The sequence below is a fragment of the Budorcas taxicolor genome, chromosome 17 (assembly GCF_023091745.1).
Source record: "Budorcas taxicolor isolate Tak-1 chromosome 17, Takin1.1, whole genome shotgun sequence".
In the NCBI taxonomy this organism is placed as follows: domain Eukaryota; kingdom Metazoa; phylum Chordata; class Mammalia; order Artiodactyla; family Bovidae; genus Budorcas; species Budorcas taxicolor.
Window position 1 is genome coordinate 9,086,538 of NC_068926.1, and position 12,963 is coordinate 9,099,500.

The 12,963-nt window shown below is 40.4% G+C and overlaps 1 protein-coding gene across 1 annotated transcript in view; it reads left to right on the top strand.

The window, feature by feature from the left end:
• IQCM (IQ motif containing M) overlaps positions 1-12,963 on the top strand; it is a 420,783-nt gene that overhangs the window by 324,846 nt on the left and 82,974 nt on the right. The window contains 1 exon segment of the mRNA XM_052655057.1: positions 12,227-12,388. Coding sequence (XP_052511017.1) covers positions 12,227-12,388 — 162 coding nt within the window.

Genomic DNA, 12,963 nt, shown 5'->3' on the forward strand with positions numbered 1-12,963 from the left:
GGCCACCTGATGCAAAGAGCAAAGTCATTGGAAAAGACCCTCATGCTGAGAGAGATTGAGGGCAGGAGAAGAAGGGGACAATAGAGGATGAGAAGGTTGGATGGTATCACTGACTCAATGGATATGAGTTAGAATAAACTCCAGAAGACAGTGAAGGACAGAGAAGGCTAGTGTGCTACAGTCCATGGGGTCGCAAAGGGTCATACATGACTGAGTTACTGAACAGCAATCCAGTACTTTTGAATGTGTTTAATTTGCTTATAAGTCTAAAAATTAACAACAGCATGGAAATAAAAATAAATGTTAGCATATTATGAATTCTGTATACTTATTCCACTGAAGAAGTGAACCTTTTGCAATAACTTTACTTTGATTATTCAGCAATCAAATGACTGTAATCCTCTAATTTTCTATTTTGTATTAGAAATTTGGTTGGATTTATAAAGATATATATGTATTAATGACACAATGTTCCCAAATTTAATCTTTGAATAATAAAGCAAGAATGTTCTGGAGAAATTTGTAACATGTATGATGGTCATGAAATGAAAGGACTTAAAAGTAGTAATTCTTGCTATATTTAAAATTTTTTAAAATTAATATTGCTGCACTTTAATAAATTTTTAATTAATTCATGTCCTTACTTTATTTACTCTGAGTGAAGTGTTATGAACATTTTTGCTCTCCTTTAAGTTAAACAATGTTGGTATTTAATTATAATACAAGAGATCTATGTTCCTTGAATTTATTTTTGCTGATTATATCATCCAAGGGCATATTATTTAACTGCCTTCTTAGCCATTTTGCCCTGCAGCTTTGATTCTTAAATGTTTTGCTCCTTCATCAGTGATCTTTAAGATTTCATATATCAGCTTAAGATAAATTGAATGTAGGAAAGTTTCATTAATTTCAGAATGGGAATGCTTTAAATTCACTTTCCCTTGTTCACGACATGTAATTTTTTATACTGATAGATTGATATTCTTTTAAATTTACTAATTAATAGAGAAAGCTTAGATAAAAGCAGCATGATAAAAAAGTATGACATTCATCTAATTCAAATAAAAGAAAATGAATGCAACATAAAAGTATGAAGTGCTTTAACAGTGGCCTTATATTAAAAGCACAGCATTTAGAAACTGGTCATTCACTCTGGGTTACAGATAATTTGACCACCACTTTGAACTCACATTTGATGAGACTGTTTTTACTCATAGTCTTAAGTGTACTGGGTACTGTGCTCAGTCATGTCCGACTCTTTGCGATCCCATGGGTGTAGCTTGCCAGGCTCCTCTGTCCATGAGATTCTCCAGGCAAGAATACTGAAGCAGGTTGCCATTTCCTACTCCAGGGGATCTTCCTAACAGAGAGAGCAAACCCTAGGCTCTTGCGTCTCCTGCATTAGCAGGAGAATTCTTTACCACTGAGCTACCCGGGAAGCCCCATAGTTGCAAATACTTCTTAACAATTGACTTCCACAATGAGGTCTTCTATTCTGGTTTAATAAATGAGGGTCAGTTGTAAAGTCCCTTGATACACTTAGGATTGATCCTAAACTTAATGATTTACATATGAGCCCTTTTCAGATATCAAGTCTAGGCTGGAATTTGTGTTGAGGACTGGCCTGTCAGGAAGAAGTTAGCACTTTCAAAAATCCTAGAACCTCCAGTTTCTCATTATTCAATCCAAAATGTGCTTTGTGTGCAACACACCTGAGATTGTGTCCCTCAGTCATTTTTAGTGTTAAAATATCTTTTAATAATAATCCTAGAGAGGGAAGAGTTGTGATAATAGATGGTCTTTCTTTTTTTTTATCACTCCTGTTTTATAATGAATCCTCATCCCAATTTCCAAGATGGGTAGCAAGAATAGTACTAAAGACTTAAGCATCAGACAATTGCTTTCATCTCCCTTGCTAGTAAAGTGAAAGTGAAGTCGCTTAGTCGTGTCCAACTCTTTGCGACCCCCTGGACTGTAGCCTACCAGGCTCCTCTCTCCATGGGATTCTCCAGGCAAGAATACTGGAGTGGGTTGCCATTTCCTTCTCCAGGGGATCTTCCCAACTCAGGGATCGAACCCGAGTCTCCCACACTGCAGGCAGACACTTTAACCTCTGAGCCACCAGGGAAGCCCATGCTAGTAAGGTCATGCTTAAACCTTTGCATGCTAGGCTTCAGCATTATGTGAACCAGGAACTTCCAGATGTCTAAGCTGGCTTTAGAAAAGGAAGAGAAACCAGAGATCAAATTGCCAACATCTACTGGATCATAGAGAAAGAAAGGAAATTGCAGCAAAACACCTACCTCTGTTTCATCAGCTACACTAAAGCCTTTGACTATGTGGATCATGACAAACTGTGGAAAGCTCTTAGAGAGATGGGAATACCAGACCGTCTTACCCGATCTTACCTGTCTCTTGAGAAACCTGTATGCATGTCAAGAAGCAGCAGTTAGAACCCTGTATGGAACAACTGACTGGTTCAAGATTGAGAAAGGAGTAAGACAGGGCTGTCTGCTGTCACCCTGTTTGTTTAACCTACACGCTGAGCACATCATGAGAAATGCCAGGCTGGATGAGTTACAAGCTGGAATCAAGATAGGCAGGAGAAGCATCAACAACCTCAGATATGTGGATGATACCATTCTAATGGCAGAAAGCAAAGAGGAACTAAAGAGCCTCTTGATGAGTATGAAAGAGCCAGCTTAAAACTAAATATTAAAAAATCCAAGATCGTGGCATCCAGCCCCATTACTGCATGGCAAATAGAAGGGGAAAAGGTGGAAGTAGTGACAGACTTCCTCTTCTTGGGCTCTAAAATCACTGTGGATGGTGCTTGCAGCCATGAATTCAGAAGACGACTGCTTCTTGGCAGGAAAGCTATGACAAATCTGAACAGTGTGTTGGTAAGTAGAGACATCACTCTGCCAACAAAGGTCCATATAGCCAAGGCAATAGGGACCAGTGGTCATGTGCGGTTGTGAGAGCTGGACTCTAAAGAAGGCAGAATGCCAAAGAACTGATGCCTTTGAATTGTGGTGCTGGAGAAGACTCCTGAAAGTACCTTGGACAATAAGGACATCAGACCAGTCAATCTTAAGGGAAATCAATTCTGAATATTCGTTGGAAAGACTGATGCTAAAGTTGAAACTTCAATATTTTGGTCATCTGATGTGAAGAGCTGACTCATTGGAAGAGTCCCTGATGCTGGGAAAGATTGAGGGCAGAAAGAGAAAAGGCTGTCAGAGGATGAGATGACTGGTTGGCAGCATTAATGCAATGGACATGAACTTGGGCAAACTTTGAGAGATGGTGAGGGACAGGGCGGTTTTACGTGCTGTAGTCCATGGGGTCGCAAAGAGTCGGACATGACTGGGCAACTGAGCAACAACAGCAACAACAACAACAACAACAACAACAACATTCTATAATGTAGGGCTGATGGCTTTAGGCCTGTTTCCTAGTGCTAAGAGTGATCCGCCGCCAAGCGTCCTATTAACTACTTATGCTCTACTGTAGTTTCTTAGGGGTTGTGGGAGGAGGAAAATCACACATATGGGGTTAGAACTGGAAAATATTAAGAGTAATAATTATTCCTATATACTTTGTATTTCCAGAATTTCCTGTCATGAACACATAGTGTTTTTAAACCATTAAATAATTGTAAAATTATCACGGAATCAAAATATTGGGAAAACAAAAACAACTTTTTAGTATGATTCCACTTATAATTTTTTTTAAGTCACTCCATATCTCAAAATACAAGTCTGAGGACCACTACCTTAAATATTTAGGTTGAGGCTCTGCAGGAGGGAAGAAGAGTCCTTGATGATACAGCGTCCTCTGAGGGAGAGGAATGGAAGGGCACCTTTGGATTCTCTGAACAGTCACCGCCTACTCTGAATATTAAGCATAATGAGCCTCACTTATGTGAGAGGCAGGGGGAAATGAGAGGTGTCTCAGGTTTTATTCTGTGGACTTTTATCCTGGCTTACATCCTTAGCAAACTAAGAGGGTTATAATCAGCTGATGAACCATGGTTTTGACCTGAGGGCTTGTCAACAGCTCTATAAAAGAAGTTTTTGTGGAAAAAACTAATATCAGAAAAAGGCCTGGGAAGACCTACAGTTGTGAGAAAAATTGTATTGAAGACTACTCATGGTCATCTGAAGGATTTTAGAAAGATTGCTGCTGCTGCTGCTGCTAAGTTGCTTCAGTCGTGTCTGACTCTGTGCAACCCCATAGATGGCAGCCCACCAGGCTACCCCGTCTCTGGGACTCTCCAGGCAAGAACACTGGGGTGGGTTTCCATTTCCTTCTCCAATGCATGAAAGTGAAAAGTGAAAGTGAAGTCACTCAGTCGTGTCTGACTGCTAGGGACCCCATGGACTGCAGCCCACCAGGCTCCTCCACCCACGGGATTTGCCAGGCAAGAGTACTGGAGTGGGGTGCCATTGCCTTCTCCATTAGAAAGATTGGAAGACTTCAAAGGGAGGCTACCAGACAACTGGCAACATGTGGAGGTGCCAGCTGTTCCATGGCACAGGAACTGTGTGTCTAAAATAATGTGGCATCCTTAGTTGAAAGGACAGGCTTCAAAGTTCGAATGAAGATTAGATCCTGGCTTCACCGCTTACTCTGAGGCCATGAAGTGCTCAGTAGCCCTTCTCCCTGTGCATACGTCCTATGAGTTCACTACTATCAGACTCATAACATAGGCTCAGTGAGTCTGATAGATTTAATTCATAGGATTGTCAGCAAGTCACACATTTGTGATTTTAGGATTAAATTAGATAATGTTCATAACCTGTGTAGCACACTGCCTGCTATATACTTAGCTCCCAATGAGTAATATTAATTATGCTGTACTTATTTATTAATTAAAAAGCCTTTTATTAACCATTTCCAAGTATCAGCCACAGTGACTAGATACTGGGAGATTCAGTAGTTAGCAAACAATCATGGACCTTGTCTGCCTGTAACTTATAGTCATGTGAGGGAGACAGATCTGAATAATAGAAGTCATATGACTACACACTTCAGTATGTGTAATGGAGGAAAATACAGGGAACAGTCACTCTGAGATAATATACTGTGGATGCTTGATCCAGTTTGGTGAGAGTCAGGGGAGACTTTGAAAAGAGGCATGAAGGTGGTGTTTAAGTTAATGAGTCAGTGGAGGGCAGCATGTGGGAGAAGAGCATGCCAGGTATACAGAACATCTTATGCAAAGGTCTGAAGTAGGAGGATTCAGGGTGTGTTTATGAAACAGAAAGAAAGCCCAGGTTCCTAGAGTAGAGATGGAGGAGGAGGCAGCGACCAGAATGTTCAGAATCTTCTAGGACTTATTCAGTACTTGATACTATTTTAAGAGCATCAGGAACCTACTCAATAGGGAAATGTATGAAATAGGAAACCAATGAGTAGGAAAATGTATTAAAGATACATAAAAAATACTACTCTGGTTGCTGCTTAGAGGCAAGGTCAAAAGGGCCAAGAAGATTACTTAGGAGGGAAAAGTATTTGTATAAAAATAGATGATAGGAGAAGGCAATGGCACCCCACTCCAGTACTCTTGCCTGGGAAATCCCATGGACAGAGGAGCCTGGTGGGCTGCAGTCCATGGGGTCGCTAAGAGTCGGACACAACTGAGCGACTTCACTTTCACTTTTCACTTTCATGCATTGGAGAAGGAAATGGAAACCCACCCCAGTGTTCTTGCCTGGAGAATCCCAGGGACGGGGGAGCCTGGTGGGCTGCCGTCTACGGGGTCGCACAGAGTCAGACACGACTGATATGACTTAGCTGCAGCAGATGATAGGAACTTCCCTGGTGGTCCAGTGGCTAAGACTCTGAGCTCCCAATGCAGGGGCCTGAGTTCAATCCCTGGTCAGGGAACTAAGATCCCACATGCTGCAACTAAGACTAGCACAGCCAAATAAATTCATTAAATAAAAAGTTTTTTTTAAAGTTTAAAAGGTAGTTGCCAATTTTTCAAGGATGGTAGGAGGGGGTAGTGAGGTGTCAAGGAGGTTTCCTTGTTTCCTAGGTTGTGCCAGTAAAAGCAAGCTATTTACTGAGGCAGGAAATCTGGGTGCTGGACAGACATTGAGTGCCTGTTTGTTAGCCAAATGGAGTTGTCAATTAGATATCTTGATTTTGCTGTATTTTGTTAACTCTAAGGTATATATTTTCATATTTTAATGTCTCTAAAATAGAGCTATATCTTATAATCAGTGGCATGCCATAGTTAAATTTTCAGTCTTATATTTCTTAATGATGATAAACTAATGGGATAATCAACATCTATATTGTCTTAGAGTCAACAAAATATGAGCTTATTGTTTTTGCTAATAATAGCAACAAGGAAGACTACCACAACATCGATTAGTAACTCATGAGTACTGATGAATACAAAACTTCTGATCAGTATCCAATGGGAACCACTGAGCCTTAGAACATCCAAAATAATGTGAGAGTGACCACAAAGGGCAGCGAGTTCAGGATAACTGTCCACTTCTCCACTCACCCATCCAGAAGACAAACAAGATGGGGCAGAAGACAGGAGACCGCCATTATTATCTCAGGAGGACAGAGGCTGTGCCAGCATCTGCTCAGGCAAGAGCATATAATAATAGTAGTAACAATGCTGGCCATCAACTCGGTGTTCTTCTAAGGACTTTATTTATTTCAAGTCATGGCAACACTCTAATGTTAACAGTTCTACTATAATGTAAATAGTTTTACTGTTTAGCTGGAAAGAGGGTAACTAACTTGCTTCAGATCACTCATCTCATACATGGCAAGTCAGGTCCATACCCCAGTGGTGGTCAGCTCCAGGGCCACAGCTCAGCCTCAGCTGCTCCCTCTAAGGAAGACAAGTCACTACTTGGTGATCTGGGAGCAACAGAGACTCATGGAAATATTGTGCGGGCCTCTGCCATAGACCAGACCTAGACACATACACCTGCGATCTTCAGAGTTTTACTGCACATATGGCTTGGGGAAGAAGGAGTAAGGAAGAGATCTTATTCTTTTGAGTTCTGAGAACCATATTATTACACCTAAATGTAATGTGGCAATATTGACTTAGCAGTATACTAAAAGGCAGATACTCCCTAAATAACAAGTTAACAATATCAGCAACAAAAATTAAATTCCTGTTTTGTCTTAGGATGACATCTGTAATAAAACAAAAAGAAGAGGTCATATTTTACAAGCCATATGCTTTCTAAAATGAAACATGCCTGCTTGTAATCAATGTTGATAGTATGAAGGAAGGTACAGTTATTCCAAAATCGTTATGCTTTGTTTATATTATATAAGCTCCAAGGCGCCATCTGTATTGCGTGTGTGCTAAGTCGCTTCAGTTGTGTCTGACTCTTCGTGACACTGTGGTCTGTAGCCCCCAGGCTTCTCTGCCCAAGGGTTTCTCCAGGCAAGAATATTGGAGTGGGTTGCCGTTTGTGTTACTCGATGGCAAATGGTGGCAATAGCAAGACTCTGAACTAGACACCTCCAACGTGTGCCTGCTTCTATAGCTCTCAGGGCATCCCATTTTCACGGCAAGTTCCACGTTCCACAGACTTCGTGTGTTTCACTTAGTGTTTAATCAGAATAATCCAGGAAGAGAAAGTGGCAGTTCTACATGCGCCACGGCTGAGAATTTAGCATAGGCGTCTTATTTTGCCCAACATGGAAACCTTTGGCCTTGATGGAAAACAAGATGCTTTATTAAACCTAATAAGCATAAAGCTATTTTGCTTAAACATCTTGCTTAAGCTAAAGGAGTTAGAAAGGTATCAATCTGAGGGAAGAGAGAAACCTCAGGTGCAACCTGGCCCTTCACACTAAAAAGGCTGCTATTCCTGCTAGCTTTCCCTGCTTTACTTTCTTACTTTATGGTTTCAAAGGCAAAAACCTGATCTTTTCTGCTTCCTCATTTTGTATGTGAAGTAAAACTTCAGGGTTGTATTTAATGTCACTGTGATTTCTTATAATGTAATTGGTGCTGCATCCGTAGCCTCCTTCTCAACTCCGAGAGACCTCTACTGCCTAGGAAGTCCCCAGCTCAACTTCTTCAAGTACAACCTGAGTGAAAAAGTAAAGCAGGGTTGGCTCTTTAGCACTACTTGGTAGTAGTTCTGGCTTTCTTTCTTCTGTTGACAGATGAGAAGGGGCTTAAACTTATCCAGGTGAGATGTTCCTAATGTCTGTTCACATATCTGAGCACATATAAATGTGGGTTTGATCCCTGGGTTGAGAAGATCCCCTGGAGGAGGGCACGGCAACCCACTGCAGTATTCTTGCCTGGAGAATCCCATGGACAGAGGAGCCTGGTGGGCTATGGTCCATAGGGTTGTAAGGAGTCAGACATGACTGAGCAACTTAGCCCACAGCATGCAGGTGAGGTATCCCTAATATCTGTTCGCATATCTGAGCACATATAAAGATGTCTGCTTTTTTTGAGTTAGAAGGGAATAATTTTGAACTTTCTCTTTTAAAAAGAGCAGAAAATTCTCTGAAGTGTTTATAATTAAAAGATGCAATAGCTTATTATTTCCTGACTCTCTTGTGGTTTTCATTACTGTTGAAGTAATACTGGGTTACATATACTAACACACTCATGTAGTATTTATAGACATGGTGCTATGAATTTTTATATATTTCTTATATCACTTAATCCTAACAATAATCCGAAGAGGTCAGTACTATCACCAGGAGATGAATGTGATTTGTCTAATATTTCAAAGCCCGTTATGATGGTTCAAAGATTAGAACTCATAGATTGACGCATACTATTGATACAATGTTAAAATAGATAACTAGTGAGAACCTGTATCACACAGGGATCTCTACTTAGTGCTGTGTGTGACCTAAATGGGAAGGATATCCAAACAAAGATGGAATATATGTGTACACATATACAGTTGATTCACTTTGCTCTACGGTAGAAACTAACGCATTGTAAAGCAACCACACTCCAATAAAAATTTTAAAAGAAAATGAATTATAACCCAGGTCTGCTTTATCAATTAGAAAATAAAACTACATGGTGATTTGAGCAGGAAATGTTTAACGTAAAGAATTATTAACTCTGATGGAGATTAGGGAAGCTGAGATAGACTGTGAGCATGCACTAAGTTGCTTCAATCGTGTCCAGCTCTTTGTGACCCCATGGACTGTAGCCCACCAGGCTCCTCTGTCCATGGGATTCTCCAGGCAAGAATACTGGAATGGCTTGCCATGCCCTTCTCCAGGGGATCTTCCTGACCCATGGATCAAACCCACGTCTCTTATGTCTCCTGCACTGGCAGGCAGATTTTTTACTATTAGTGCCACCTGGGAAGCCCAAGATTGGCTATTAAGGGTAAAAGGAACCTTAAAGAATTGAGAAAACATACAGAACAGACTTATGGACATGGGGACAGGGAGGGCGGAGGAAGAAGAGGGTCAGATGTGTGGAGAGAGTAACATGGAAACATATACATCACCATATGTGAAATAAAATAGTTAACCAATGGGAATTTGCTGTATGACTCAGGGAACTCAAACTGGGGCTCTGTAACAACCTAGCAGGGAGGCTGGGATGGGAGGTGGGGGAGAAGTTCAAGAAGGAGGGGGGATAGGTATACCTATGGCTGAGTCATGTTGATGTTTGACAGAAACCAATATAATATTGTGGAGCAATTATCCTGCAGTTAAAAATAAATAAATTTAATTATAAAAAAAGTATTGAGAAAAGGAGTCACACTAACTCTCAGTCTGAGGACAGAGCACTTCGGGAAAGAACAAATTTTAAACAGTGCCCCTTACCGTATTTCTCCCTGTAACTTGGATCCAGCTCCTCTCGGAGGGGACACAGCTGTGATCCAGTAAATAGAGACACTCACGAAAGTAGCATGCTAGTGTATTTCCCAGGGAAGGTACTTACTGGGGTTCTGGGGAAGCTGTTTTCAGGGAAGTGTCTCGGTGTGGAAACCATTCAAGGGAAGGTGGTGCCACAAGGAACGTGCCCACAAGCTCCCAGTGTGTGTGTCTCAGGAGCCCTATGAGGTTCCAGGCAGCATGGCCCAGAAGACCCTGCACAGTTGGTCACTATTTACTGCAGGAGACAATCCCCCAGAACCAGGAAGAACCCCCTTTATCCACTAGTTCCCTAGATTGCCTTCTATCAGGGATGTTTAAAATTTTGCCAGATGGCAAGGGGGAAATATTCTAGTCTCACAAATAGGACAGTGAAGATGGATTTTGGGTGAGGCAACAGATGGGGCTTCCCTGGGAATGCTAGTGGTAAAGAACCTGTATGTCAATACAGGAGATGTAAGAGACACGGGTTCAGTCTTGGGTTGGGAAGAGCTCCTGGAGAAGGGCATGGCAACCCACTCCAGTACGCTTGACTGGAGAATCCCAGGGACAGAGGGGCCTGGCAGACTGCAGTCCATAGGGTTGCAAAGAGTCAGACATGGTTGAAGCGACTTAGCGTGTAAAAGATGGCTACCTGGCACAGTATCTACCAACAAATCTACTTTCTTTTTCATTTACTCATTATGTTGTACTGCCTTATACTTACTGTACTATGAAATATGATATTTAAAAAAAATAAAGGGGAGAAAAAAAGGTAGTTGGGAAAAAAAGAAAAAAATGTAACAGCATTATAAATGAAGATTTATATTAGTATCTTTTCTTTGAAATGTTTCTAGGTAGAATTGCTTTGAATCAATTGCTCAGTAGACTGCCTCATTGAATTTTAGGACATTGGGTTATCAACCAAAAACTGAAAACACAAACTGAAGGCGCAAGGGCCGTAACAAGTGATTTTTCACTCCACAATTCAAATTATTCATTAATCACAGCTTTCTCATCTACTAGTCGTTGTTATTTAGTCTCTAAGCTGTGTCCAACTCTTTTTGACCCTATGAACTGAAGCATACCAGGCTTTCCTGTCCTTCATTATCTCCTGAAGTTTGCTCAGACTCATGTCCATTGAATCAGTGATGGCTATCTAACCGTCTCATCCGCTGCCATGCCCTTCTCCTCCTGCCCTCAATCTTTCCAGGTGTCAGGGTCTTTTCCAACTAGTCAGCCCTTTGCATCAGGTGGCAAAAGTATAGGAGCTTCAGCTTCAACATCAGTCCTTCCAGTGAATATTCAGGGTTTATTTCCTTTAGTGTTGACTGGTTGGCTCTCCTTGCAGTCCAGGGGGCTCTCAAGCATCTTCTCCAGCACCACAACTTGAAAGCTAGTTAATGCAGGTCATATTCACTTGACAAACATTTGTTTGCAAATGAGAGCTTCTCCTCAGTTCAGTTCAGTTCAGTTCAGTCACTCAGTTGTGACCAACTCTTTGCGACCCCATGGACTGCAGAACACCAGGCTTCCCTGTCCATCACCAACTCCTGGAGCTTACTCAAACTCACGTCCATCATGTCAGTGATGCCATCCAACCATCTCATCCTCTGTCTTCCCCTTTCCCTCCCGTCTTCAGTCTTTCCCAGCTTCAGGTCTTTTCGAATGAGTCAGTTCTTTCCATCAGGTGGCCAAAATATGGCCAAAGCATCTACTCAGATAATCCAAATCCTAATTGTGTCAGTTGCAGACTCTAAGATTTCGGCAAGTTATTTAATTTCTTTGGACCTCAAATTCCTCATGTAAACTGAAGATAGTAACAGTATTGACCTTACAGGTGTCCTGTGAAAATTAAATGTGTTAATGTTCAAAAGCACGTGGGGCTCTTTCTTGCATATAGTAAGTGTTATATAAATATTTGTATAGGTGATGTTACATTTTCTTAAAGACCATAGCTTAAGAATATTGATTCAGTAGTTCTAGTTTATGGAACTCCATATTTACTCAATATTTTTCTCAGATTATTATTTAATGGCAATTAAAATATGATTATGCTATAGTATATATAATATGAATGCTATTAGTTAGTTATCTTACATTTTTTCACAGCTATTAACAGCACTGCTTTAGACTGATAGTATTTGAAGATTCTACTTGTAAGCCTTTACTCCTTAATTTTTGCTAGGAATTATCTGAGAGACTAGATTTTTGGTAAAGTATTTTTGGCTAAAGAGAGCTATGTTGTCTAACTATGTTGCATAACCATTAGCATTCAAAAATTTCAATAGTTTTTAATTTTCATCCCTTAAAAGAAAGGGATATGAAATTTTGTAAAAGGTCTAAAATTAAAACAGAATGTTGTTTTTTATTCTTTTTGCAGAAGACCGTGAAAAATACTCTGGTATCATCAAGAAGCACAATGCAATTGAAATGTTATTTACACTTTACCCTCCTCAAGGTGCTCATGTGTCTACTAATTTGAGGCTTAGGTCAACTTGGCTGAGACCCATTGTAAATGGGGAAGAAGGATATAAGTATATAGGTAAGATTCTGAACCTTATTATTTCTTTTTATAAGTAAGGAAGAAACTTGTACTTTATATTACTCTTATTCATCACTTAGATGATATGGGATGATACATTGGCCTTATAGAATATTCCCTTTTGTCTTTAAATATTGTACTTGCAGTTTAAAAAGTGGCTGTTTTATACTTTGGTGACTCCATTAGAATAGTGGAAATACTGTGTTAATCCATTCACCAGATGATGGATTTTTTTTTTTTTTCTAATGTGCTCCTACAAGGAATACTGCTATACACATTCATGTACAGGGCTGTGGATAGACATATGTTTGCCATTTCTCTTGTCTAAACTTATTTCCAAAGTGGTTATGCCATTTCATATTTCCTATCAGTGGAAATAAGAGAGTGGCTTTTGTTCCATAGCTGTATCACTACTCACTATAATCAGTTATTTTAATTTTAGCCATTCTAAGTGATATGAATTCCATTGTGGTTTTAATTTGTATTTCTCTAATAGACAGTGATTCAATGTCATGGCCAAGGGGCTTGCATAACTCAGTGAAACTATGAGCCATGCCATGCAGGGCCACCTAAGA